General features: G+C 41.6%; 1 protein-coding gene across 2 annotated transcripts in view; it reads right to left on the reverse strand.

The window, feature by feature from the left end:
• LOC133878154 (probable E3 ubiquitin-protein ligase ARI7) overlaps nt 1-23,389 on the reverse strand; it is a 48,043-nt gene that overhangs the window by 22,347 nt on the left and 2,307 nt on the right. The window contains exons 2-7 of one of the 2 annotated variants that reach the window (XM_062316665.1): nt 9,270-9,394; nt 8,902-9,007; nt 8,561-8,654; nt 7,960-8,132; nt 426-530; nt 230-318 (exon numbers count right to left, since the gene is read on the reverse strand). In XM_062316665.1, the coding sequence (XP_062172649.1) occupies nt 230-318; nt 426-530; nt 7,960-8,132; nt 8,561-8,654; nt 8,902-9,007; nt 9,270-9,394 (692 nt within the window). The remainder of the gene's footprint in view (nt 1-229; nt 319-425; nt 531-7,959; nt 8,133-8,560; nt 8,655-8,901; nt 9,008-9,269; nt 9,395-23,389) is intronic. The other variant, XM_062316672.1, reaches the window with a different exon arrangement.

Consider the following 23,389-nt stretch of genomic DNA (forward strand, 5'->3'; position numbering starts at 1 on the left):
GAGGAAGAAGGGGGGGGGGGGGGGGGGGGGGGTGGCACGCGGAACCAAAAAAATTGCAATAGGATACAGCAGGAACTGAGACAAGATTTTGCAATACAATGCAGCAGGAACTGCCAATTTTCAGTAGGCAACAAAAAAAAAAAAACGCAATACAAATATTGGAAAGATAAATCCAGGCAGAATAATCAAAAGAAAGATGCAACTTTAGATGCTATAATATAATTTCTACCAGTTCATGTTTTCAGACTCGGCACTGTTCTTCAAAATCCACTTTGCAACAGTACCACAGTCCACCGGCCGGTGAGCTTCCTCTGTACACTGCAGATTCACCAGAAGGAGCTTACTAATCTAGCATACAGCAAGATTCCTATAGAAACTAGATTGACATATTCCACATCCTTTTAAGCAAGCCAGAAGAAGCTCACATTCCAGCAAAAGCCGTATGAGCAGAGGCAATTAATATCATAATTTCCATTGCCAGCCTCAAAATTAGCAGCATACTCACAACCTGGAGCAGGACACCACTTGGTCTAGCAAAAATGGAGCAGAAAAAAATAAATGGTAAGAACTCTAGGAGACAAGGAAGAAAGCAAGAAAATATGATCTCATATACCTATTGGATGCTCTAATAATAACCTAAAAGTTGAACAGATGTCACCCATGTAAGAATCAATATCAGCGTGAATGCATGGCTATATTTTGTCGCTTTCAAAGATTAATAAACTAAAAAGTAGAGGACGACAGAGGCACATAGCAAGAGGGGGAGAGAGTGGCCTGCTGCCATGCCGCAAAAATATCAAATTATAGGGAAAACTACATTTACCCCTTCTAACTACCATTCCTTTTGCAATGTCCCCCCAATATTTTAAATTTTTTCTACAATGTCCCTCCCAATCTACCATTGGGGTTGCAATACCCTTTGCGGCCCAAAATGACAAAATTACCCTCCATAAGATAAAAAATTCAGGAAAAAAAAACATTAAGTCATTTTTTATCTTATGGAGGGTATTTTTGTCATATCACAGAATGGGGACATTGCAATCCAATGGTATATTGGGGGCGCCATAGCAAAAATTTAAACATTGAGGGCGACATTGCAAAAAAGATGGTAGTTAGAAGGGGGTAAATGTAGTTAACCCTAAATCATAAGCGCACTCAGAAGGGCCTCTTCATATTTAGTTTTTCTCTATATTTTCAACAAAAACCACAAATAGGCCCATATAACAAACTCTTTAGCAAATGTTAGGTGGTTTTTGTTGGTTGTTTCTTGGGTCCTAGAGTTTATTTCTTTGTTTTCTTGTTTGGGTTTTTGTGGGTGCTATGTTTGGGTTTTTGTGGGTTGTTTTTTGTTGTAGCTTTGGTTCTTGTTGGGTTTTCTCGGGTTAGCTTTGGTTTATCCTGTGTATACTTCCTGTGTACATAGGGACGCTTTACGCTTTTTCTTTTTCTTTTTTATAAGTAGATTTTATTGAAAGGAAAACGTAAGGCGCCTCTACGTATACAAGAAGTATACACAGGAGAACCACAGCTGACCCGAAAAACGCGAAGAAGAAAAAGAAAAAAAAAAAAAAAGAAAAAACCCAAGAAACAGCCCCCAAGACAAAACCTAGAAAACAAAAAACCAACTAAAATACTACCCGCAAAAGAAACCAAACAGCACCCAAAAAACCAAGAAACCTAAGAACAACCCACAAAAAAAGCCCTCAAAGCAACCAACCCTACGACCTATTGGCCTTGTCTCTCCTACACCTCGAAGAAGCTTTGATGTCTCCGTAATTTTACAGAACTTTGTAGATTCCGAAGCTCCCTCTATCTCTTGTGTTTCTTGTTCTCAATCATCTCACCTCAAATCTCCCGATGCTTCTGTCTCTATTCTTTAGTCACCAACGGATACACCTCAACAATCTTCCCCTAGAGCTCTGCCTCAATTCTCCAACAATCCTTCTCCCAATTCTGATCGCAAACAATAGGCTGATCCTTCTTCTCTTGAAGCTTTGAAACCTCCTCCTTCCACCAATAGACTGCATCTCGGACTCTCTCTCCCAAAGTCGAACCAGTGGATGAAATCCGACTAGGATTTTCAGCAGACTTCTTCTCTTCTACTGGATCTGCAGAGACATGTAAAGAAGAAGCTGCATGGGCTTGCAAAGAAGGAACCGCAGGGACTAGAGAGGAGGAGGAGGAGGAGGAGGACACCGGAGAAGAGTTCAACTCAGAACCGACCAACAAGGAGACGAAACCCAGAGAAGCTGCCGAAGCCACCGGAAGCAACAACTCCGGTGCCGGAAGAGGAGGATGACAGAACCCAAAAGAACTTGATGACACCATACCCATACCCTCAAAAGATTCTTTAAAGGCTGGAGTCTGGCTTGAAAGCACCGTAAGGACGTTGCTCGACTCACCCCCGGTGGAAGGCATAAACGACGTCGTCCCTGTAACTGCCGACGATGAGGGCTCCAACCTAATGGAAACCCCAATAGAAACCGAGATCGCCGAACCCGCGTCCTCTATGGCTACCGACGAAGCAACCTCCAAACCCCCACGAGGAGGTCAAACCAGAATCAACCCAGATGACACCTTCGACGTCATCTCCGGCGGCGAACTCGACGGACGGGAGACTTTAGCTTTCGGCATGAGACGAGCCACGCGGAAGCCAGAAGATTAATGACTTAGCCCCGACCCGGCAAAACGGTCCAAAAGATTCCTTACGGCCCAACCCAAAGCCAAAAAAAACCCGGTACCCAACTTACGCCACGTCCGCAACCTTGAATGTTCGATTTTGAAATTTGAACAAAAGGGACGCTTCTTACCCTGCGGACGGAAAGGACGGTCTTTGTCCAACAGGATGAGCTGATGCGACTCCACCGAGAAGCAATCCAATGCTGTTCTCTGTACAGACTCTGCATGCCACACCGTCGGAAGAAGATCAAGCTCACAAGGCTCCGGCAACGAAGCCCTTGATCTGGAACGACCGCCACCCACGATGGACAACTCCTTCACAACAATGGCCGAAAACGACCTCAACACCTCCGAAAAATAGGGTCCCGTCCACGTCGGAGACAAACCCAAACTCGGCTGAACAGCCTTCACTTCCTTCTTCTCCGAAGAAGAAGAGGAACCACTCCCACTACCCATCGGGCCAAAGAGAAAATCAACAACCTTTCTCAGCTCATCAGAGAATTTGATCCAACCCCACCCTCCACGACCCTCAGGGATAACAATGAACCCTTTCCAACCACCCAACCCGAATGAAGAAACCTCTAAAAAGAGCCCATCTTTGTTCCCACCTCTTCGAGCAATCAGAATTTTCGATCTCTCTCTGAACGACTTTACAATTTCTTGCTCTTCCGGTAAACCCAACAACACTTCCAACATCGACGCAAGCCATTCGAAACTCTAAGAATTCAATATGACCACTCCCAGAAATTTTTCCTCTTCTCCTCCACCCTCAGCGCCGACGCCCCAGCCAAAACAGAGAAAGCAAAAGACTTCAACACCACTAAAAATTTCTTATCCATCTCACAACACCCCCGGAGCACCGACGACCAAGCCAAGCCAAAAATTACATCGCCAGAAAAAGAACCACCCAAACCAAAGAGCACGCTGACAGACTCCCCTGCGAGAATCACACCCCAAGAGACCAGCAAAATGGAAACTCGAAACCTAAGTACCAAACGAAAGACTAAGAAAGACAGAGGAAGCGGTAGGCGACGAGAAGAAACGAATCCCTAACTAGACGCGCTCTCCCCTTACGCTTTTTATTTTCAATAATATTTTGCTTATCAAAAAAAAAAACATTTGCCAAATTTTCTCTCTAGATTCAAAGAAAAAAAAAAACAATGTTATAATTTTTTTAATAATATTTTTTACAAACCGTGCCAAATTAGAGAAAAATAGTATTTATTTAAAGACAATAGTATTCATGGTAATTATTGTAAATAATTAAAAAATAGTATTTATTTAATGTATAGAAACGTTGAGAGAGTTTTTTTATAGGTAATAAAAGACATAGCATTGAAAAAGTGTAAAGGCGCCCCTAAGCATACAGGGAGTATACAAGGACACCAAAACAAAAGAAAAATAAAAAACAAAGGAAGAACAACCAAAAAAACACAAAAGACAGAAGAAAGACTACATTAAACTCCCAACCTCTAGCCTCTAACCCAGCTAGAACCCACACCCCTAGCATCGAAATTGATCGAGCATTCAAGATTCTTAACCTCTCTTTTCCCTTTTTTCTTAAGAGCAGAGACAGAGCGCTGCCCCTCATCAACTAAAGTCAAAAAATTCAGAAAACCCTTCTCAGGCCCCTTGAAAGAAATCCCCAACGTGTGAAAACACGACCTAGCATCTTGCACTACCCTGGGGTATACAACCACCCCTACCTCAGGATTATCCCCCTTCGAAGATTCACCCACCTCGAAGACCCAAGAAGACTGTTGGTCCCTCCAAAACATACAAGGTAAAAACTGGGGAGACCCATACACCAAGGAGAACGGCCTCGATGGAAACAAAACCCACTAAAAAGGGGGAAGGAACCCCCCCACACCAAACGGATACGAAAAGGCAGGCCCAACACCACCAAACGAGGGCTCGGCAACCAAAACACCTCCCCAACCTAGCGCCGTCGAGGACTGGTCCACGGCCCCAAAAAGGGGCTGAGAAGGAACACCCAAAGACTGCGTTATCGGAACATTGATCACTGCCACAGCCTCAACAATCAGAGAAGTGTCCACCTGACCTACCCTGCCTTTCTTCGCTTTCCGGTAATATCTCTGCACCTGCTTGGAATCTGACGAGTAGATGGGAGCCCCGCACTCTGACATCACCAAACAAGACAAGAGAAGCCTTTCACCCAAGGCAGCCGCCCTTGAAGAAGTGGCTCCGAAAGATTCAAACCCACCAACAATGCCTACTGGCTCCGGAGAAAACCCCTCAAATTTGACAGAAGTATTCAAGGATGCCGAAGACAACTCCCCTGGGGGGAGAAAGGAGTTCCAGTGCACAGAAGGCGCCAAACTTACGTATGACGAGCACCCCATCGAGAAACCCACATCAACCAGCGGCGTATAGAGCAGCTCAGCTGCAGAAAACACCGAAACAACTGAAGAGCAACCCATGGCTACCTGCTGCGGAACAGCGACAAAAAACTTCTCCGCTACGGCCGCTAGAGATGGGACCTTTGGGGAGAAGAAGAGTGCACAAAAGACACCGAGAGCTCAACTGATGAATAACCCAAAGCTTTCGGCGCCGAATAAGCAACAACGGCTGCCGAAGATGCCGAGCCTAAAATCGTACCCGGACTCAAGCTCAAACCCACAGAAAAAGCGTTGAAACCATGAACCGGATCAAGACCCGACTTAGTGGTCTTTTTCGAATAGGGCCTACAGCCCACCCTACTGGACCCAACCCTTAAACACATCCGGCCCAACCCAAAACAACTCTTAAACAACCGGCCCAACCCATTCCTGCCCATTTTTAGCTTCAGCCCAAGAAAGGAATACAAGCCCAATTTAGCCCTATGCCCACAAGCCCAAACTAGCCACACTTCAAAAATACCAAAAGCTTCCTAAAACCCCCAAGCTCCTGCACTGATGTGTCACCTTCAAGCTCAACATCATCCACTGCAACCCTCTTCTTGGAGCACGCCAGACTGCACCCTTTGGAATCTCAAATCCTGGAGCCATCAGCATAAAGGTCTGTACCCAGAGGACCTCTCCATTCCGAAGCAATCCACCACCTGCCGGATCGTCTCCTACTCTCGACCCAGCAAAATGATCTTCTCCACCTCACACCAGACCATCGCCGCCATCTGAACCAAAGGCCCACCATCTAAAACAGGAGCCGACGAGTGCAGCACCTCTACGAACGACAAAAAGCCCGCGACCTTACCCAAAATCTTCCCCACCAGAGCGCTACTAGAAGATAACGACACCACCATGGTTTCAAAAAAAGCCAATGCTTTGCTTAGCTCCCCAAAAACACGACCCCAACCCCTCCCGTCATGGCCATCAGGAAACACAACCATCTCTCTCTGGCCACCCACAGCATACACCGCCACCTCCAAGAACCGGCCGAAGCTATTCCCACATCTCCGAATGATGGTCACCTTCGAACCATCCCTGAATGATTTAACGAAATCCTCGGAACCAAGCTTTCACAAGACCTCTTCTACCATCGACAGCAACCAAGCAATGCAACGCGCGCCCAGCAGAACCCACCCAAAGAACCATTCCTCTTTTCCACCACCCTTAACTCAACAGACCCTTTCACCACAGAGAAGATGAAAGATTTAGCCTCCACAAAGAACTGGCTCTCCATACCCAACCGCACACGACAACCCCTAAAGGGGTTCGCAGCAGCCACGCCGCCATGCACCACTCACATGGCTGAAATCCAAAGTGACGCAAGCTTCCCAGAACTACCAGATCTCTTTGGGGTTGTAGATCCTCTCTTTTCTTGAGAAGTTGTTGTGAAAGAGTAGAGGAAGAGAGATGAAGGCGATCTCATGCTGAAAGCTAGCGGGACAGGCCTACACGCGCCACCACTTGCGAAGAGACGGAGAGGAGAGCTAACATTTAGAGAATTTGTTGTTTGATGGTTTAAAAAGTGACTAGCTAAAACCCTTAAAAGTAGATTTTTATAGTTAAATTTAGAGAAATTATCAAGAGGCCATTGTGAATGCTTTAAGAATGGGAAACTTCACAAAACCCCCCCTGAACTTCCACTCGATTTGAACAACCCCCCCTAAAGTTCAAAAACTCTCAATTTAAACCACCGAACTTCTAATTTTTTGCAATGCCCCCCCTCTGTTAGGGTTTGGCATTAAATCGGACGGCAAAAGAGTGAAATGACCTTTATGCCCCTGAAAATTTTATAAAATCTCAAATTTACCCTTAATTTCAAATTAAAAATTAAAACAAAAAATAGTAAAAATTAAAACAAACAAACAAAAAAAAAAAAGGTGACCGATGGCTGCGGGTCACCACCCAACGCGGGTGGTGGGTGACCCCGCCGTGGGTTAGCAGGGTCAGCTCACAAATTTCTTTGTTTTTTCTTATTAAATGAAAAGAAAAAAAAATGAGGGTATTTTTGTCATTTTCAAGGCATCCATTAGGATTTAATAGAAAATCCTAACGGAGGGAGAACATTGCAAAAAATTAGAAGTTCAATAGTTTAAATTGAGTTTTAAACTTTAGAGGGGTAATTTCAAAACGCATTGAAGTTCAAGGGGGTTTTTGTAAAGTTTCCCCTAAGAAGAAAAAGCTTTACCCATACCAGCACATGAGATGCTTAAACCTTACAAATCCCAACCCTAGAGATAAACAGAAAATTTCCTATTTAATAAACTAAAAATACAAAGGAAAGCTCCAGCTGTGACCACTTCATGGTAAAAAGATACACAGGCAGCATTGAACTGCAGATCATGACATGTACAAGATACCAACTCATAGTAGAGAGAATTTGAAGATATACCTATAGATCCAAACTGAAATGAATGCAGCATTTACAAACTTCTTTTGCAGTAATTAACAATACAATTTCTCAAGCTAAGTAGTAAGTGCATTGCCACTGTAAGAACATCACAATTGGAACACCCAAAGGGCACAAACACAAGTGACTACTACCTCTAGTTCAGTATTGTCTTCAATATTTTTTTATTGGTAAGTTGCACATACGTCAGTGGGCGTTGAACACACGACCTTACTCTCCACCCACTTTTTCTCTAGGGGAGGAAGTGCCAATTGAGGTAGAGCTCATTGGCAATATATATAAAAGATGACAGATAACTATCTCAAAAACATATATCCAATTTAAGAACAGACATGGGTTTAAAAAGGGTGCAACTTAGAATCACAGAGTGAACCCATGATTGATAAAATTTCATACATTATAATCAAAAAGTCAGGTCTCAAATACAATACATACCTGCCCGGAGAAAATAAATACACTACATACCTTCTTACTGTCTTCAATATAGGACCTAAGAAGATAACGAGAGTACTTCTCCTTATCTTCATCAGATGCCAATGAATTGATCATATCTTGACCAACAGCAGCACCACAAGATGGATCAGGACATCTCAGCGTCAAACATCCTGGACCATCATTAATAGATGTGCTGATATACCCTACAACAGAAATAAATTACTGCAGGAAATAAGACATAAGCAAGATCCTGAATCAAAAAAGCATGGAAATATTCAAAATGAACTACAAATTAAAAATATTCCATGGCTCTACAAGAAAATCGACATAACATTTAAATATAACCTCAAGTGAAATTAAAAGAAAAAAGAAAAAGTATTCTCAACAGAACCAGCACTAGAAACGGCTGTAGATGTTGATATCGAGGCAAACAAATCACCAATTTGCACAAAATTATTAAAACATAATACTAAAACAGTGAAGCAAAAAGTAATCTCAATAGAAATGGCTGTAGATGTTGCTATCGAGACAAAAAAATCACCAATTTGCACAAACTCAAAACAAAATCAAAAGATGCAGATTCACAACTCAGTTTAAAAATAAAACAAAAATAAAGGATGATCGGACAAACCTGCCCAGCATGCAGTACAATAAGGATGACAACAAGCAGCTGATTTAATACCATCACGAGGAAAGATTTCAAAACAAATCCCACAAGTAAGCTGCTGCAGACAAAATCAGCATTACAAGTGACGCACAGACAACAGAATACAGAGGAAAAATCTTTTTTTTTTATATATATATGCAATTGGCCCAATGAGGAGGGAGAAAGGGGAAGGGCAGATTCAAACTAGTGACATCCACTTCATAAGACGTAGCCCCTAGCCGATTGAGCTACCCCTTGGAGTTAGAGAGGAAAAATCTAGCCATGGTCAGCACAAAATTTCAAAGTGAAATGTCTGCATAGCTTACTTCTCTAGCATTGGCAAATTGAAAAACTTGTTCCTCCAGCAACCCAACGGTTTTACGAACTCGATCTTCATCAGCAAACCATGCATCATGTACTTTACTGACACTCCTGCAATTCCAAGTTTCTTCAGAATACAAAAATACTAGAAACAGTTGAAATATAGATCTGAATCATACAAATGGCGAACCCAAAGTCGCAAAAATTAAAATTTCTAGCAATAGCTTCCATGTTACTTTTTACACATTAAGTTGTAAAAGAATACTGCTGTAGAAGCGAAGAACTCAACAAACTGAAAAAGAAACAGATATGAGGAAAATGAGACAACTCCACGTCAACTACAGGCGAGAAGCATGAGAAAAGATTGGTCTACCAATTAAAGTGGCGGAGTAAGATGCTTGAAGCAGCTGGAGATATGGAAAGAACAGTGGACACTCTTGCGATATCGTCCTCCTGATGTTCCCGTATATCAGATTCCTTTAAGATGGTATAGTTTTGCTGAAAGAAAAGACAACACGTAAAATTCAGAAGAAACAGAACAAAAATGCCGAAACCTAGGCAAAAGCGAATATATTGTAAGCATTTAACAGAAACTGCATCACGTGGTTTCATGGTTTCATGAAAGAAAATAAGGCATCATCTGAATGTCAGTGCTCCAAAGAGACATGAACTTCCAATTTCATGTGTTTACATCCTAAGTACAAAGTTCAGGATCCAAAATGAGTGTAGGTATTTTGTTTGCACCTTTTTGACTTCAAAAGGTCATTTTAAGGTGGGACCTACCCACTTAAGTTGAAAGTGGGGGTTCAGTGACCCATTGCAAAGATCAATTGTGGACCCATTTATTTGACAAAACCCACTTTTTCCAAAATCGCTTTTTGGGAAAACCCGTACAATGGATAAGCAATCTGACACTTTAGTCCACTCAGCCATCTCCCTCAATCAAAGATCTAAACTCATATCTCTTCATGTCACCAATAGTAAGTACTCTATGGTTCGGGTCTATTTGATTGTATAAAAAGGCCCAATGAATTTGGATTTCCCTATTGGGCTAGGTCATTTCAGCCAAGCGGGTTATTCTAGATGTATATTCCAATTTCAGTAGTAATTTTCCATTTCAGTTGCTGGATCCTAACAGCAACACATCTAGAGAAGTGAAATTTTTTTCCAACTTTTTCTATACAAAGTTCATGTTCCACAATGTATTCAACTTTTGAGTACACGTCTGTCCTTCTATACACGTGAGTGCATGCGCTACAACTTGCAGTCTATCAGGGTACCATAAAAATTCAATTAAATGAAATCAAAGGGGAAATTGTAACGTTTTATAGCTCTGCATTTTTGCATACATTCAAATATTGCTGCTAGATTCATTAAAAATCCAAATCCTCAACTAGTAATCAGGCAAGACAGTTTTTGAAGAGTTGAAGTTTATATTTTATGCTAACTTTTTTGATCCATTGAGTTGATTTTTCAATTTATAGAATCAGCTAATATAATTTCTCGTCTTTCCTCTCTTTTCTCCTTCTTACTCCAGTATCTCAGAAACCAAATGAAGCATGGCACAAAGGAAGTGGCTGTGGAAAGAGAGAGAGAGCGAAAAAGAGAAGGTTACCAGCACTTCCCTTTTTTTCTTTTTCTTTTTTGTAAGTAATCAAAATATCGTAAAAAGCATAAGGCGCCATCAGGTACACAGGAAATATACAAGAGAAAACACCTAGCTAGAGGAGAAAAATTAGCAACAAAATCATGACAACTAATCACCAAAGGGGAAACAAAAGCAACTGTCCAAAGATACAGAGTATAGAAAAATGAAGCCTTAGTTTCCTCCAAAGTCCTATCCTAGTCCTCAAAATTTGTCCTTCATTTCCCTCCATAAGCACCACTACAGACACAAAGGCACCATCTTCCACACAGAAGTACTCCAAGCTTTACCAACAGTCCACCAACACGCATATAAGTCAACTACTCGTCTAAGCATAACTCAAGACGGCCTGAATTGACTGAAGAAAACATCCCATAAGGCCCCAGCAATCTCACTGTGGAAAAGAAGGTGGTCCACGAACTCTCCATTCCTTTTACGCATACAACGCCTATCAACCATGATAACATGCTATTTCCTCAAATAGTCTGGTAAGGATCTTACCTAAGGCCACCAACTAAGCAAAAGAGGCCACCCTCAAAGGAACCTTAGTCCCCCAAACACTCTTCCAAGGGAAATGAGAGCTATCATTGCAAACCAAGACACTGTAGGAGGATCTAACAGCGAACAAACCTCTTATGAAGGAAACCCACCAACGCTTGTCTTCACTTACCCATCTCACTCTAGCTATATACAAAACGCTGAAGGACGAGGCAAAGACAACCACATCCCAGTCATGAGCCCTCTAGCAAAGCTCGCATTCCATTGATTGGAAACACCCGAAATCTCCAATTGAGCCGCTACTAAAGCATCTTTTGCACAAGCAATGCCATCTAAATCTGGAAAGGCTTCTTTAAGGGTCAATTCCCCACAACCACAAATCATGGCAGAAGCTAACCTTGGAGCAATATCACACCCCAAATCTAGTATGGCTGAAGAACTTTCACCAACCCCTCCTAATATTTCTTCCATAATCCCACTTCATATGTCCCAAGAGGCTCATCAGAACACCAACCACCCCCACGAACTACCCAATTTAGAGTCTACCACAACTCTCCACTAGGCCTCTCTCTCATGCACATAACGCCAAAGCCATTTCCATAGGCGAGCACAATTAAACAATAACAAGTTCGGGACCCCCACCCCTCTATCTGAGACCAGAGAAAAAACCTTGGACCAACTAACCAAATGATATTTGAATTCGCCTAGCCCAACCCATAAGAAATCACGTTGAAGATTCTCAATACGGTTAGCAACACCTCCCCTTTCTAGGGGGCTGTCTATGTGGTCCAACAATTCCACTTGGTCTAGACTTGATCGGTTTCTCGTCTCTCCGAATTGGAAAACTAATTATCCAAGGCTCCTTCAGAAAATGGTTCCTAGACTGTGATCAGATCATTTTCCTATTCTCCTTGACTGCAGTGGTATTCAAGAGGGCAAATAACCTTTTAAATTTGAGAATGTGGCTGAAAGAAACTGGTTTTGTGGATAGGGTAAGGCAATGGTGGTCATCTTATAGTTTTCAAGGCTCTCCTAGTTTCATTCTGGCTCAAAAACTTAAGGCTTTAAAGTTCAATCTTATAACGTAGAACACTCAGGTGTTTGGTAATATCGATTCTCTTAAACATGCTCGCCTCCAGGAACTGCACACTTTTGATAGACTGGAGGTAGAGAGAGCGTTAGACTCCAAAGAGAAGCTGAGTAAAAGTCTGATCTCTAGTTACCTGGAAAAAAATTACTCTTCAAGAAGAGATTAGTTGGAGGCAAAAATCAAGGGTTCTTCGGCTTAAAGAATGCGATAAATGCACTAAGGGCTTAAAGAATGCGATAAATGCACTAAGTTTTTCCATTGGCTTGCTAACTCGAACAGGAGATTCAATTCTATAGAGTCGCTTTCTGTCAACGGCTCAATTACTTTCAATCCTTCAGTTATCGAAGATCACATTGTTCAATTTTATGACTCTTTATTTTCAGAACATCACAACTGAAGGCCTAGATTGGAAAACCTTGCTTTCGACACTCTAGAGGTGGAGGAGGCCTCTAGGCTAGAGCTCCTATTTGAGGAGAGGGAGGCCTTAGCGGTGGTGAAAGGTATGAATAGAGATAAGGCCCAAGGTCCTAATGGATTTTCTATACCTTTTTTTCAAGACTGTTGGGATGTAATCAAAACCGATCTCATGAAGGTTTTCCTAGATTTTCATGCTCATAGCTATTTCGAGAAAAGCCTTAATGCTTCCTCCATTGCTTTAATTCCGAAGAAAGCTAGGGCGATCGATATCTCTGACCTTCGGCCTATTAGTCTTATCAATGGGGTTTATAAGATCATCGCTAAAGTCCTTGCTAAATAATAGAATGAGTCCTGTTATGGAGAAGATCATCACTAAGCCTCAGAACGCTTTTGTTAAAGGTAGGCAAATTCTAGATTCGGTCCTCATGGCTAGCAAATGTTTGGGCAGTCGTCTCAAGTTTGGCGATCATGGGTTACTTTGCAAGTTGGATATTGTAAAGGCTTTTGACCATGTCATCTGGAATTTCCTTTTGTACATGATGAGGAGATACGGTTTCGGGGAGAAATGGTGCTCTTGGATAGCGCATTGCATATCTTCGGTTCGTTTCTCTATTTTGGTAAATGGCTCTCCAACTAGCTCTTTCAATAGCTCTCGTGGGTTGAGGCAGGGTGATCCACCATCTCCTTTCCTTTTCATTATAGTCATGGAGGCTTTGAACAAAATGATTACTACTAATGTTGATAGAGGTTTTCTCTCAGGCTTCTCTGTGGGTTCTAGGCCTCCAGTCGTAAATATCTCACACTTGTTGTTCGCAGATGATATATTGGTTTTTTGTGGGGCCCACCCTAATCATCTCCACTATCTCTGAGTTCTACACTTAATTTTCGAAGCTGTTTCTGGTGTAAAGGTTAATCTGGCTAAGTCTGTTTTGGCTCTTGTGGGTAATGTGGACGAAATGGGTGAGTTGGCTGGCATCTTGGGTTGTAGGACTTCCTCTCTGCCCTTGAAGTATCTTGGTATTCCACTAGAGGCTTCTCACAAGGCAAAGTCTATTTGGGATGTCATTGTGGAAAAGATTGAACGCCGGTTGGCCGGTTGGAAATGGATATATCTTTCCAAAAGTGTCAAAGTCACCCTTATTAGGAGCACATTTTTCAACCTACCTACGTACTTTTTGTCCCTCTTCCCCATCCCTGCTACTGTGGCTAATTACATTGAGAAGCTCCAACGAGACTTTTTATAGGGAGGAATTGGTGAAGAATTTATATATCACCTTGTTAACTGGGCTAAGGTTCGCTCTCCGATCTCTGCGGGAGGGTTGAGTATCCATAACTTGAGAATGTTCAACCATGCTCTTCTAGGTAAATGGTTGTGGCACTTTGGTACTGAAAGAGATGCTTGGTGGAGAACTGTCATGGAATCCAAATTTGGTTGTTTACGGGGCGGGTGGTTCTCCCATGTGCAGGAGCTTTTGGGGTGGAACTATGGAAGAATGTTAGAAAAGGTTGGGAGACTTTTTCAGGCTACACCAGATTCGAAGTGGGGGATGGGACCAGGATTAGCGTTTGGCACGATCTGTGGTGTGGGGATATGACTCTCAAGGCAGCTTTTCCAACTCTATTTGGTATAACAGCTACAAAAGACGCCTCTTTTGCAAATAACCTAGAGTTTTTGGTAGTTCCAACCAGTTGAACATTAGGAGGTGGATATTTTTGCTTCTTTCTTCCAGGTGTTGCATTCAATTATAGTTAGAAGAGGCAGCGAAGACAAGCTTTAGTGGGTCCCTTCTAAAAAAGGCCTATTCAAGGTCAAGTCTTTCTTCCACTCCTTGACTTGTGCTATAAGTACTCGCTTTCCCTGGAAGTGTGTGTGATGGACCCAAGCCCCCTCAAGGGCGGCCTTCTTTTCATGGTCAACAGCTATTAGAAAGATCCTCACCTTAGACAATCTCAAGAAGCGTCATGTTATCATGATAAACGGATGATGCATGTATAAGAGGACAGAGAAGTCCGTGGACCATCTTCTCTATTGCGATGTGGCTTTTGCTTTGTGGTATTCTCTTTTCAGTCGCTTTGGGTTGTCTTGGGTTATGTCACGATGGGTTATCGATCTGCTTGCCTGTTGGTGGTCTTCGGGCCGATCGAGGAGTGCTACGGTGTGGGAAATCACTTGCCTCTTTTGGTGCTTATAAAGGGAAAGAAATAACAGAAGCTTTGAGGGCGTGGAGAAGACCTCTAAGGAGCTTTTATCCTCCTTCTATCATACTTTGTATCTTTGGAATACAGCTTATGTGTTCCCCTTATCTTTTAGCTTTCTTGATTTTCTTACTCGTTTCTCTAGTTAGGTGTTTTCTTTTGTATACTCCAAGTGTACTAAGGGGCGTCTCCTGCTTTTAATGAGATGGGCTTATTACTTATCAAAAAAGTTTCAAAACATCAAGAAATACAAATAATTCATCATCATAAATCTTTCTTTCCTTTAAACTCTTGAGTTGCCAACACACAATTATCCCAAAGAAGACTAGACAGCTTGAGGTTAGGGATTTCAGACCTATCAGCCCGGTGGGTAGTTTTTATAAGATTTTGGCAAAAGTTCTTGCTAGTAGATTGAAGCATGTGATGGGAGATCTCATTTCCAACAGCTAGAACACATTTATTGGGAGGAGGCAAATTTTAGATTCAGTTCTACTAGCCAACAAGTGGTTCAATAGCAGGCTTAAATCGGGGGTTCCTGGTGTTTTGTGCAAACTGGATCTGGAAAAGGCTTATGATCACGTCAATTGGGATTTTCTCTTATATGTTATGAGGTGATGCAGTTTTGGTGCTAAATGGAGAGAGCGGATTTTTGCGTGCATTTCCACGGCTCACTTTTCCATTTTGATTAATGGTAGAACGTATGATTTCTTCGAGCGTTCTTGGGGCCTAAGCCAAGGAGACCCTCTCTCGCCTCTTCTCTTTGTTCTAGTTATGGATGCTTTCAGCAAGATGCTCTCTAGAGCGATGGTTGGGGGATTTGTATCTGGTTTTCGGGCTAACAATATCAACACTTCTTTGGAAGTTTCTCACCTTTTGTTCGCAGATGATACACTTATTATGTGCGATGCAAATAGTGAACATATCTATAATCTGGATCACATTCTCATGTGCTTTGAAGCCATTTCAGGATTGAAGATCAACCTCCAAAAATCTGAGTTAATCGCAGTGGGGGAGGTTCCTAATATAGAGGAGCTGGCCAGTATTCTCAGTTCTAGAATTTCTTCTTTTCCTATGAAATGCCTGGGTCTTCCTCTAGGTGCCCCCCTTCAAATTGGGAGCTATTTGGGATGGGGTAATTGAGAGAATGGAAAAAAGGTTAGCTAGCTGGAAAAAGATCTACTTGTCATAGGGGGGGCGTCTTACGCTCATCAAGAGCACGTTATCCAGTCTTCCTACATACTTTCTTTCTCTCTTCCCGTTACCAGCAGGTATAGCAAGGCGAATGGAACTCCTTCAGAGAGACTTTCTTTGGGATGGTCCAGGCGGAGATCTTGAAATACATCTAGTTAATTGGAAGAGAGTTAGCGACCCTATTTCCAGCAGGGGGTTGGGCATTAAAAAGTTGATGGTATTCAACAAGGCTCTTCTAAGTAAATGGCTTTGGAGATTTGGGCATGAGGAGCATTCCTTATGGAGATAGGTGATTGAATCGAAGTATTCGCTCAAGAGAGGAGATTGGTGCTCAGAGGAAGCTCAAGGTCCTTATGGGGTGAGCCTTTGGAGGAATATTAGAAATGGTTGGGGTTCTTTTTCCAATTTCCTATCCTACAAGGTTGGTGATGGTTCTCAAATTAGTTTCTGGCATGATGAGCCACTTAAGCATTCTTTTTCCGAACTCTATTCCATTGCTCAAAACAATGAGGCCTCTGTGGCTAATTATTTAGACCTATCCAGATCCTTTATCCATTGGAATCCAAGTTTTATTAGGGCTGCACATGATTGGGAACTGGAATCTTCTGACTAATTCTTTATTCTCTTATATTCCTCGAAGACACATCCGGGGGAAGTGGACAACTTGTTGTGGACTCCCTCTAGCAGCCAGAAATTTACAATGAAGGGTTATTATACTCTGTTACAATCAAGTGAGCATAGTTCTTTTCCTTGGAGAAGTGTTTGGAAGGTCAAGGCGCCTCATCGCGTTGCTTTCTTCTTGTAGACAGCAGCACTTGATAGAATTCTCACGGTGGATACTCTTAAAAAGAGGGGCTTCTCTTTAGCTAATTGGTGTTGTCTGTGTAAAAAGAATGAGGAAACGACTAATCACCTTTTCATCCACTGCAAGTATACTTCGACTCTCTGGCAATTGATCCTTAATCTTTTTGGAGTCTCGTGGATTATGCCTAACAACATCCAAGAACTTCTTCATTGCTGGAAAGTACAAGGGAGGAGACATCCCAAAGAGGCTATCTGGAAAGTTATTCCTGCCCTCTTAATGTGAAGCATTTGGAGAGAAAAGAATCGTCATATTTTCGAGGATAGTGAGACTAACGTGCTCTCTCTAAAATCTTCCTTTTTGAGATCTCTTGGGTTGGGTTCTTGTTAATGTTCCTAACTTTGTCTCTACAAAATTGGTTGATTTGATTAGCTTTTTACATTGTAGCAGCTTATAGGGTTGAGTCCATATTGTATAATCTTCGTGTTTAACCCTTTTTTTTCTCAATAAGATCTGAATTATTCATAAAAAAAATATATAAATCACTGGGATCCCGGCTCCATTATCGTGGCCACAGCTAGAGCTGCATCTAGAATATGGACATCACTCGATAAACTAGGGTGCTCTCAAGTGAGCCATTGACATTCCCGACGGACCATACAAGAAGGTTGCCCCTGCCCATTAGCTCTAGTACCATTGCACATCATTCATATGGCCAAGAAAACATTTTTAAAATGTTTCATTCTTTCACGCAATCATTTCCTTTTCTTTCATTTCTTTCACTTTTATCAAATATCATAACATATTTATAACATGTTCAATACGTAGCAGAAGCATTCACATAAAGTCATTTGCATTTAAACTCTTTTTCAACATATAGTTTAGGATACATAAAGTGACTACCAATAAAAGGCTAACATTTTACTTTATAGGTAAGCAAAGAAAAATAAAGTGACTACTTTAGGCTAACGTATAAAGTATAAAGTAGTCACCAATTAAAGGCTAACATTGCATTTATATACTTTGAAAATAACTTTGAAAAAACATAACATTGACATTTGGAAGAAAGCAAATGTACAATCATATCTACTTACCTCGCTCCTTAGCTTCAAAAGTTCAACACTGTTCACTTAACATCCTATGCAAACATTTACAACAATTACTATTGTTAACGCACTCGTAAGCCATTCATTCTTTTCCATTGTTTGATCCTCCTAAACATTACTTTACACACTAAGGGGCAAACCCAATTTCTCCTCTTTAAGACAATCATTCATACATGTTGTGCTAACGTCAAACACTCAGGAACATCATGCAGTCATGTTATAAAAACCATATTCATGTCAGTTAAGAGAAGAAATCAGATCAAGCAAGTTTCCTTTAGTGCTGGCAGCATGTATAAGAAGATCAAACATCAACTTTCATTTAGTTATTAATATATTAATAGGTTTCGTTATGATTCTTATAATAACAAAACTATACATCAATGATACGGCTTATTAGAACTCATAACTAAGCAAAATCCAGCCATGACTTAGGAGAAAAATGAAGAGACAGAATCTGCTGGAAAAACACAAAGGGGATATTTTTTCTCAAATTTTTTGAAAGGGGACTCTTAAAAACTTGAAGAAATCATTGAAAATACTTATAAACAATTTTGAAGCTCCCAACGTGTCGTCGTCGGCCGTTACTTCTGGTTCCGAGGGCGTTGGTGTCTCTGCTTTGGTGAGGTCAGCTCTGGGTGGGGATCCTCCTTTGTCGCCTTCGTCTGAGATGGCTCCTTCTCCGGATCTCTTTGTTCCAGCTCTCTGCGTTTGCTCTTTAGGCGCGGATGCTCTAGGTGAAAGGCTGCGTTACTCCCTCCCTGTGATGTCGGAGTCTAGCTCGCCTGTTTACCGGTTGGAATCCAAGTCGGTGCTTTCATACTCTCGGAAGAACAAGGTTGGCAAATTGGATAAGCATTTGCTTGCAGAGGCTCTTGAGACTTTCAGTGCTCCTAAGGAGCTTTCCAGGCCAGTTTGTGGGGTTGTCTCCAAGCCCTTGTCAACTCGTGCAAAGTCTACGGCTGCTCAAGACGAGGGCTATCAGCCTATCCTTCGACGTGGCTTCCTTCTCCCAAGTGGCGCGGCTCTTCCTCCGTCAAAAGTGGGAGTGGTTCAACTCTCTTCGGTCCAGTCTGTGCTTGGGTGCCCGCCTTCTATGTCTTTCTCAGAGGTGGGCAAATCTTCAAGGGGACGTGGTTTTGAAGAGATTGGTGATCCTCCCGGGGCAGCGATTGATCTTAGTTTCTGTGTTAATACTTTAGGGGTCTCCCACGAGGGGAATGTGAAGGGCTTTGTAGACTTCATGACTCTAATTGATGCGGAGCATCGTCTAGAGGCTTCAATTTCCTCTTCTAAGTTTAAAGGGAGTCGTGAAGTGAAGAATTTAGAGTGCTCGATTAATTATGATGCTAGAGGTTTTGGTTCTAGTAGGGGCAAGGCTAAGCGGCCTAATGTGATATATTAGTCTCGGGGTTTTGTGGGCTGGTTTTGTAGGGGTTTTCTGGGTTTCCTTCTGTTTGGGTTTTTCGGGTGTTTTTCCCCTTCCCCTCTCTTTCCTATTTTGGTGTCCTTTTGTATACTTCTTGTATGCTTAGGGACGCCTTTACGCTTTTTATAAAATTCTCTACTCATCAAAAAAATAAAACGTATAAAATTCTTGTTTAGAAGCTGGTCAGCAGTTGGCAGCTTCTACGAGAAGTTTTGGGGCTTAACTTACCCCTGATTTTGCATGGAAGAGACAAAAAAACTTTAGATAGGTTATAAGCAATCTGAATTTTAGTTTTAAATAGAAAAGTTGGAGAAAACATGGAGAAATCACCTGCTGGTTGCAGCCTTGAGGGATTTTGTTTGAAGACTTTTCTGTCTTAGCATGAAGAGAAAGAGAGCTAACTTTTGAAAACTGACATTGGGTGTTTTTGGGGTTGTAATTGAAGGCTGAAAATGTGACTTTTAGGGTTTTAAAGTTAACAACAGATTAGGGTCTTGGTTTTGCTAAAAAGTGGTGGCAGTTTAGTATAACTTTAGGGTTTTTAAGTTGAAATTATAAGCTGGCAATATATGGGTAAAACTAACAGCTGCAGGGGAGTTTAGGTTTTAGGGCAACTAGGGTTTTAGAGTAGCTATAGAGTCACGTGTTTAAAAAAAAAAATACAACTTTCCTTTACTTGTTTTGGGACAATAAAGCTGGCAGCAATAAAATAAAGTTTCCTTCTCAAACTAAACTTCTTTTCTTTTTTAAATAGCTTAGGAAAACAGCTCCTACAAAATAGGAGTGTGTTGACATACATTTAGGACTTGTTTTAACAAAGAAACTTTCTTTTTTGGGGAAAAAGACAGCTGGCCAGATTTGGTTTTAGACTTCGATTTTCTTGACTTTCTTGCCCTTCTTAAGTCTTTTTCATCCATCTAACAAACCCCTCTATTAATCCCACGAAATATTTTTTTATGACGAGTAACCCCTCCAAGTAGGGGTGGGCAAATACCCGTGGATCCGCACCGACCCGCGCCAACCGTCCCAATCCGACCAGTGATTTTTGGTTTTCACGTTATTCTGTGCGGTCACGGTTTGAGTTTTCCTCAAACTATGCCGGGCGGGGCGGGACTCAAGTCGCATGATGAAAAATCCCCGAGTCCCCACACCGCCCCGCATCTTATACTTATACAACAAAAAACCCTAACTCCGCCCCCAATCGCGCCACAAGAAGTAAAAAAAAAAAAAAACGCAAAGTCTTCTTCATTCTTCTCTGCGCTGCAGCCTCTAAAGTCTTTTTCATTCTTCTCTTCTCTGCTCTTCTCTTCACTCTTCGTTGAGTTCGATTAGCCTATCTCCTAATCTTCTCTTCGTTATCTAACTCTGAGGAAGAAGATGACCCAAAGAAATAAAAAGAGAAGGGTTTGCAGAGAGAATCACAGAAGGCTCTAGAACTAGAAAGAAGAGTACGTGGCAGTCTCTGGTCAAAATAGCCTACAGCTGGAAGCCATGCGTTGGTTACTTGGTTCAAATTTCAAAAGAATCAAAACGCACTTTCTTAAAAAAAAAAAATCAAAACGCACAAGAGTACAGTTGGAAGCCATGTGTTGGTTCAAAGGAATCAAAACGCACGGATATTTGCGTTTTGAACCAATGTAGTAAGCCATTTTCATTTATTTCTTTTTGAATCCTTCGTCCATGTGAAGAAAGTGTCTTACAGTTGTTTTGAACAAATACCCATACGATGTACGTTGTTTCATTTGCGTAAGTTCTTAAAACAAAAAACAAAAAACAAAAAATACAGCTATAAGGAGAAAAAGGAGAAAAGTGTGAAGTAAAATAGGAAGGCTGGAAGGATCCATAACCAAAAGTACATGTGCCTTCTTCTTCTTCTTCATTTATTGGCTTCATTTACGAAACTACCCCATATCCTTCTTCTTCTTCATTTGTTGTCTTCATTTATGAAACTGCCCCATATCCTTCTTCTTCATTTACTGGTGTCCTTCTTTCACTGCCCCAAAGAGATCGAAACCACTCATCCTTCTTCTCCTCCACTGACCACTTATAATCTCCCAGATCTCCTCTGCCTCTCTGACTAAGATCGATCTCCCTCCAAAACCCGTAAAACCTGCACCCACAGAAACCGCCCCGCATCCCCTGCAAACCTGTGACTTCAGTAAACACAGTTGAGGCCACGGGTGCTATTTTCGCAACCCGTAGGGGTGAGGGGCGGGGGCAAAAAAGGAGAAAATCCGCCCCGCCCCGCCCCATGCACACCCCTACCTCCAAGAGAGAGTCACTTCGTATACCCACCCCTGTGGATAAACCTTAAATCCGTACAAACCGTCTCCTCCACACGAATCGGGTAATACTCCAACTACGCACGAGTGCTAACCCCAAGAAATTGTTTACACCCAAAGGAGTTCGAATCTTAAACCTGATGGAAATGCCACCAAAACCAAAACCCTTACTACTTGAGCCAACTCCTTGGGGTTTATTAAACCCACGAAATTAGAAGAGCTAACTAAGGAAATAGCTACCAAACAATAAATAAAAATATAACACAGCAAGCAACATCATAAAAATTACCTTAGGAGGTCAAGGGTGCTACACATGTAGAACAGAAAATCCCAATTAAATGATCATAGGCTTTTTCTAGGTCCAACTTGCAAAGAACGCTCGGCTCCCCAGATCTTAATCTACTTTCAAGGCATTTATTGGCAATAAGAACAGAATCTAAGATTTCCCTACACCGGATGAAAGCATTTTGAGACTTTGAGACAATCTTTACAAACACCATCTTTAGCACGTTTGGTAAAATCTTAGCAATAATTTTGTAAATGCCACTCACAAGACTAATCGGGCGAAAGTCAGGTGACTAACATTAATAAGGATTTTTTAACATTAGAATGCATGGGAAAATCAAAAATGCTTTTTATCCCTATAGACTAGACAAACAAATTTTGCACTACTTGGTTTCCTTTGTCTAATTAAATCCTCCATTGCATGACACATGCATTAGATCCAAAGGATTTACAAGCATCAGAAAGGGAACTTATTTTGCTATGAGACCAGAAAAGGACCCTACTACCTCTGAAATTAACAATAGTCAAGTTTGCAAAACATGGCAAGACTTGAATCCACAAGTGGGGAGATCACACTTCCACCCTCTTGTCATATTGCTTAGACAAATCAATTAGAAAATTTGACATTCATAGCAACCGAGCCTTATCACATTACCAAAACCACACTCTCTAAGATTTTTGGGATTGTCAAAAGATCTTCAAGGATTAGCAACCACATAACACAAATTGATCATAGACTAAGCAACTCATATATCATTCAACCAAGTCTCTAATCACCCAAAACTGCCAATGACACTGGATTGGAATGAGAAATTCTGACATATTACTACAAGAAACCAATTCAAATTTATCCAAACTACTAGACACCCATAAGTGAGGCTGAAACAAAGCAAATTCACATACTATAGGATGGTAAGATAAATGACTGTGGTGCAGATAAGGGGCTCTTAAGTATTCTTTTCCAGAATTCTATTTCATAGCCTTTAACAAGGAGGCCTTAGTGTCAGACTACATGGACTTCTACAGTTCCACAATCCTTTGGAATCAAAGCTTCATTAGGGCAGCCCATGATTGGGAACTAGAATCTCTTGATTCCTTTCTCAATCCATTATACTCCTCGAATACTCATCCGAGATAAGTGGATAGTATGTTGTAGAGACCATCTAACAGCCACACTTCAATTAAGAGCGATTATAATTTGTTACAATCAGGTGGGCATACTTCTTTCCCTTGGAAAAGTATTTGGAAGGTTAAGGCCCCTCCTCGCATTGTTTTCTTCTTATGGACAGCAACAATGGGTAGAATCCTTACGGCAGATAACCTTAGAAGGCGGGGTTTCCATCTAGCTAGTTGGTGTTGCCTTCGTAAAAATAATGAGGAAACTATTAAGCATCTTCTCATCCACTGCGAGTATGCTGCTGATCTCTAGCACTTGGTTCTTAACATTTTCAAGGTTTCTTGGGTCAAGCTTAGTAGCATCCTAGAGCTTCTTCATTGCTGGAAATTTCTAGGGCGGGGACACCCCAAAGAGGCAGTCTGGAAAGTTATTCCTCCT

This window comes from Alnus glutinosa, chromosome 1 (genome assembly GCF_958979055.1).
Source record: "Alnus glutinosa chromosome 1, dhAlnGlut1.1, whole genome shotgun sequence".
Taxonomy (NCBI): domain Eukaryota; kingdom Viridiplantae; phylum Streptophyta; class Magnoliopsida; order Fagales; family Betulaceae; genus Alnus; species Alnus glutinosa.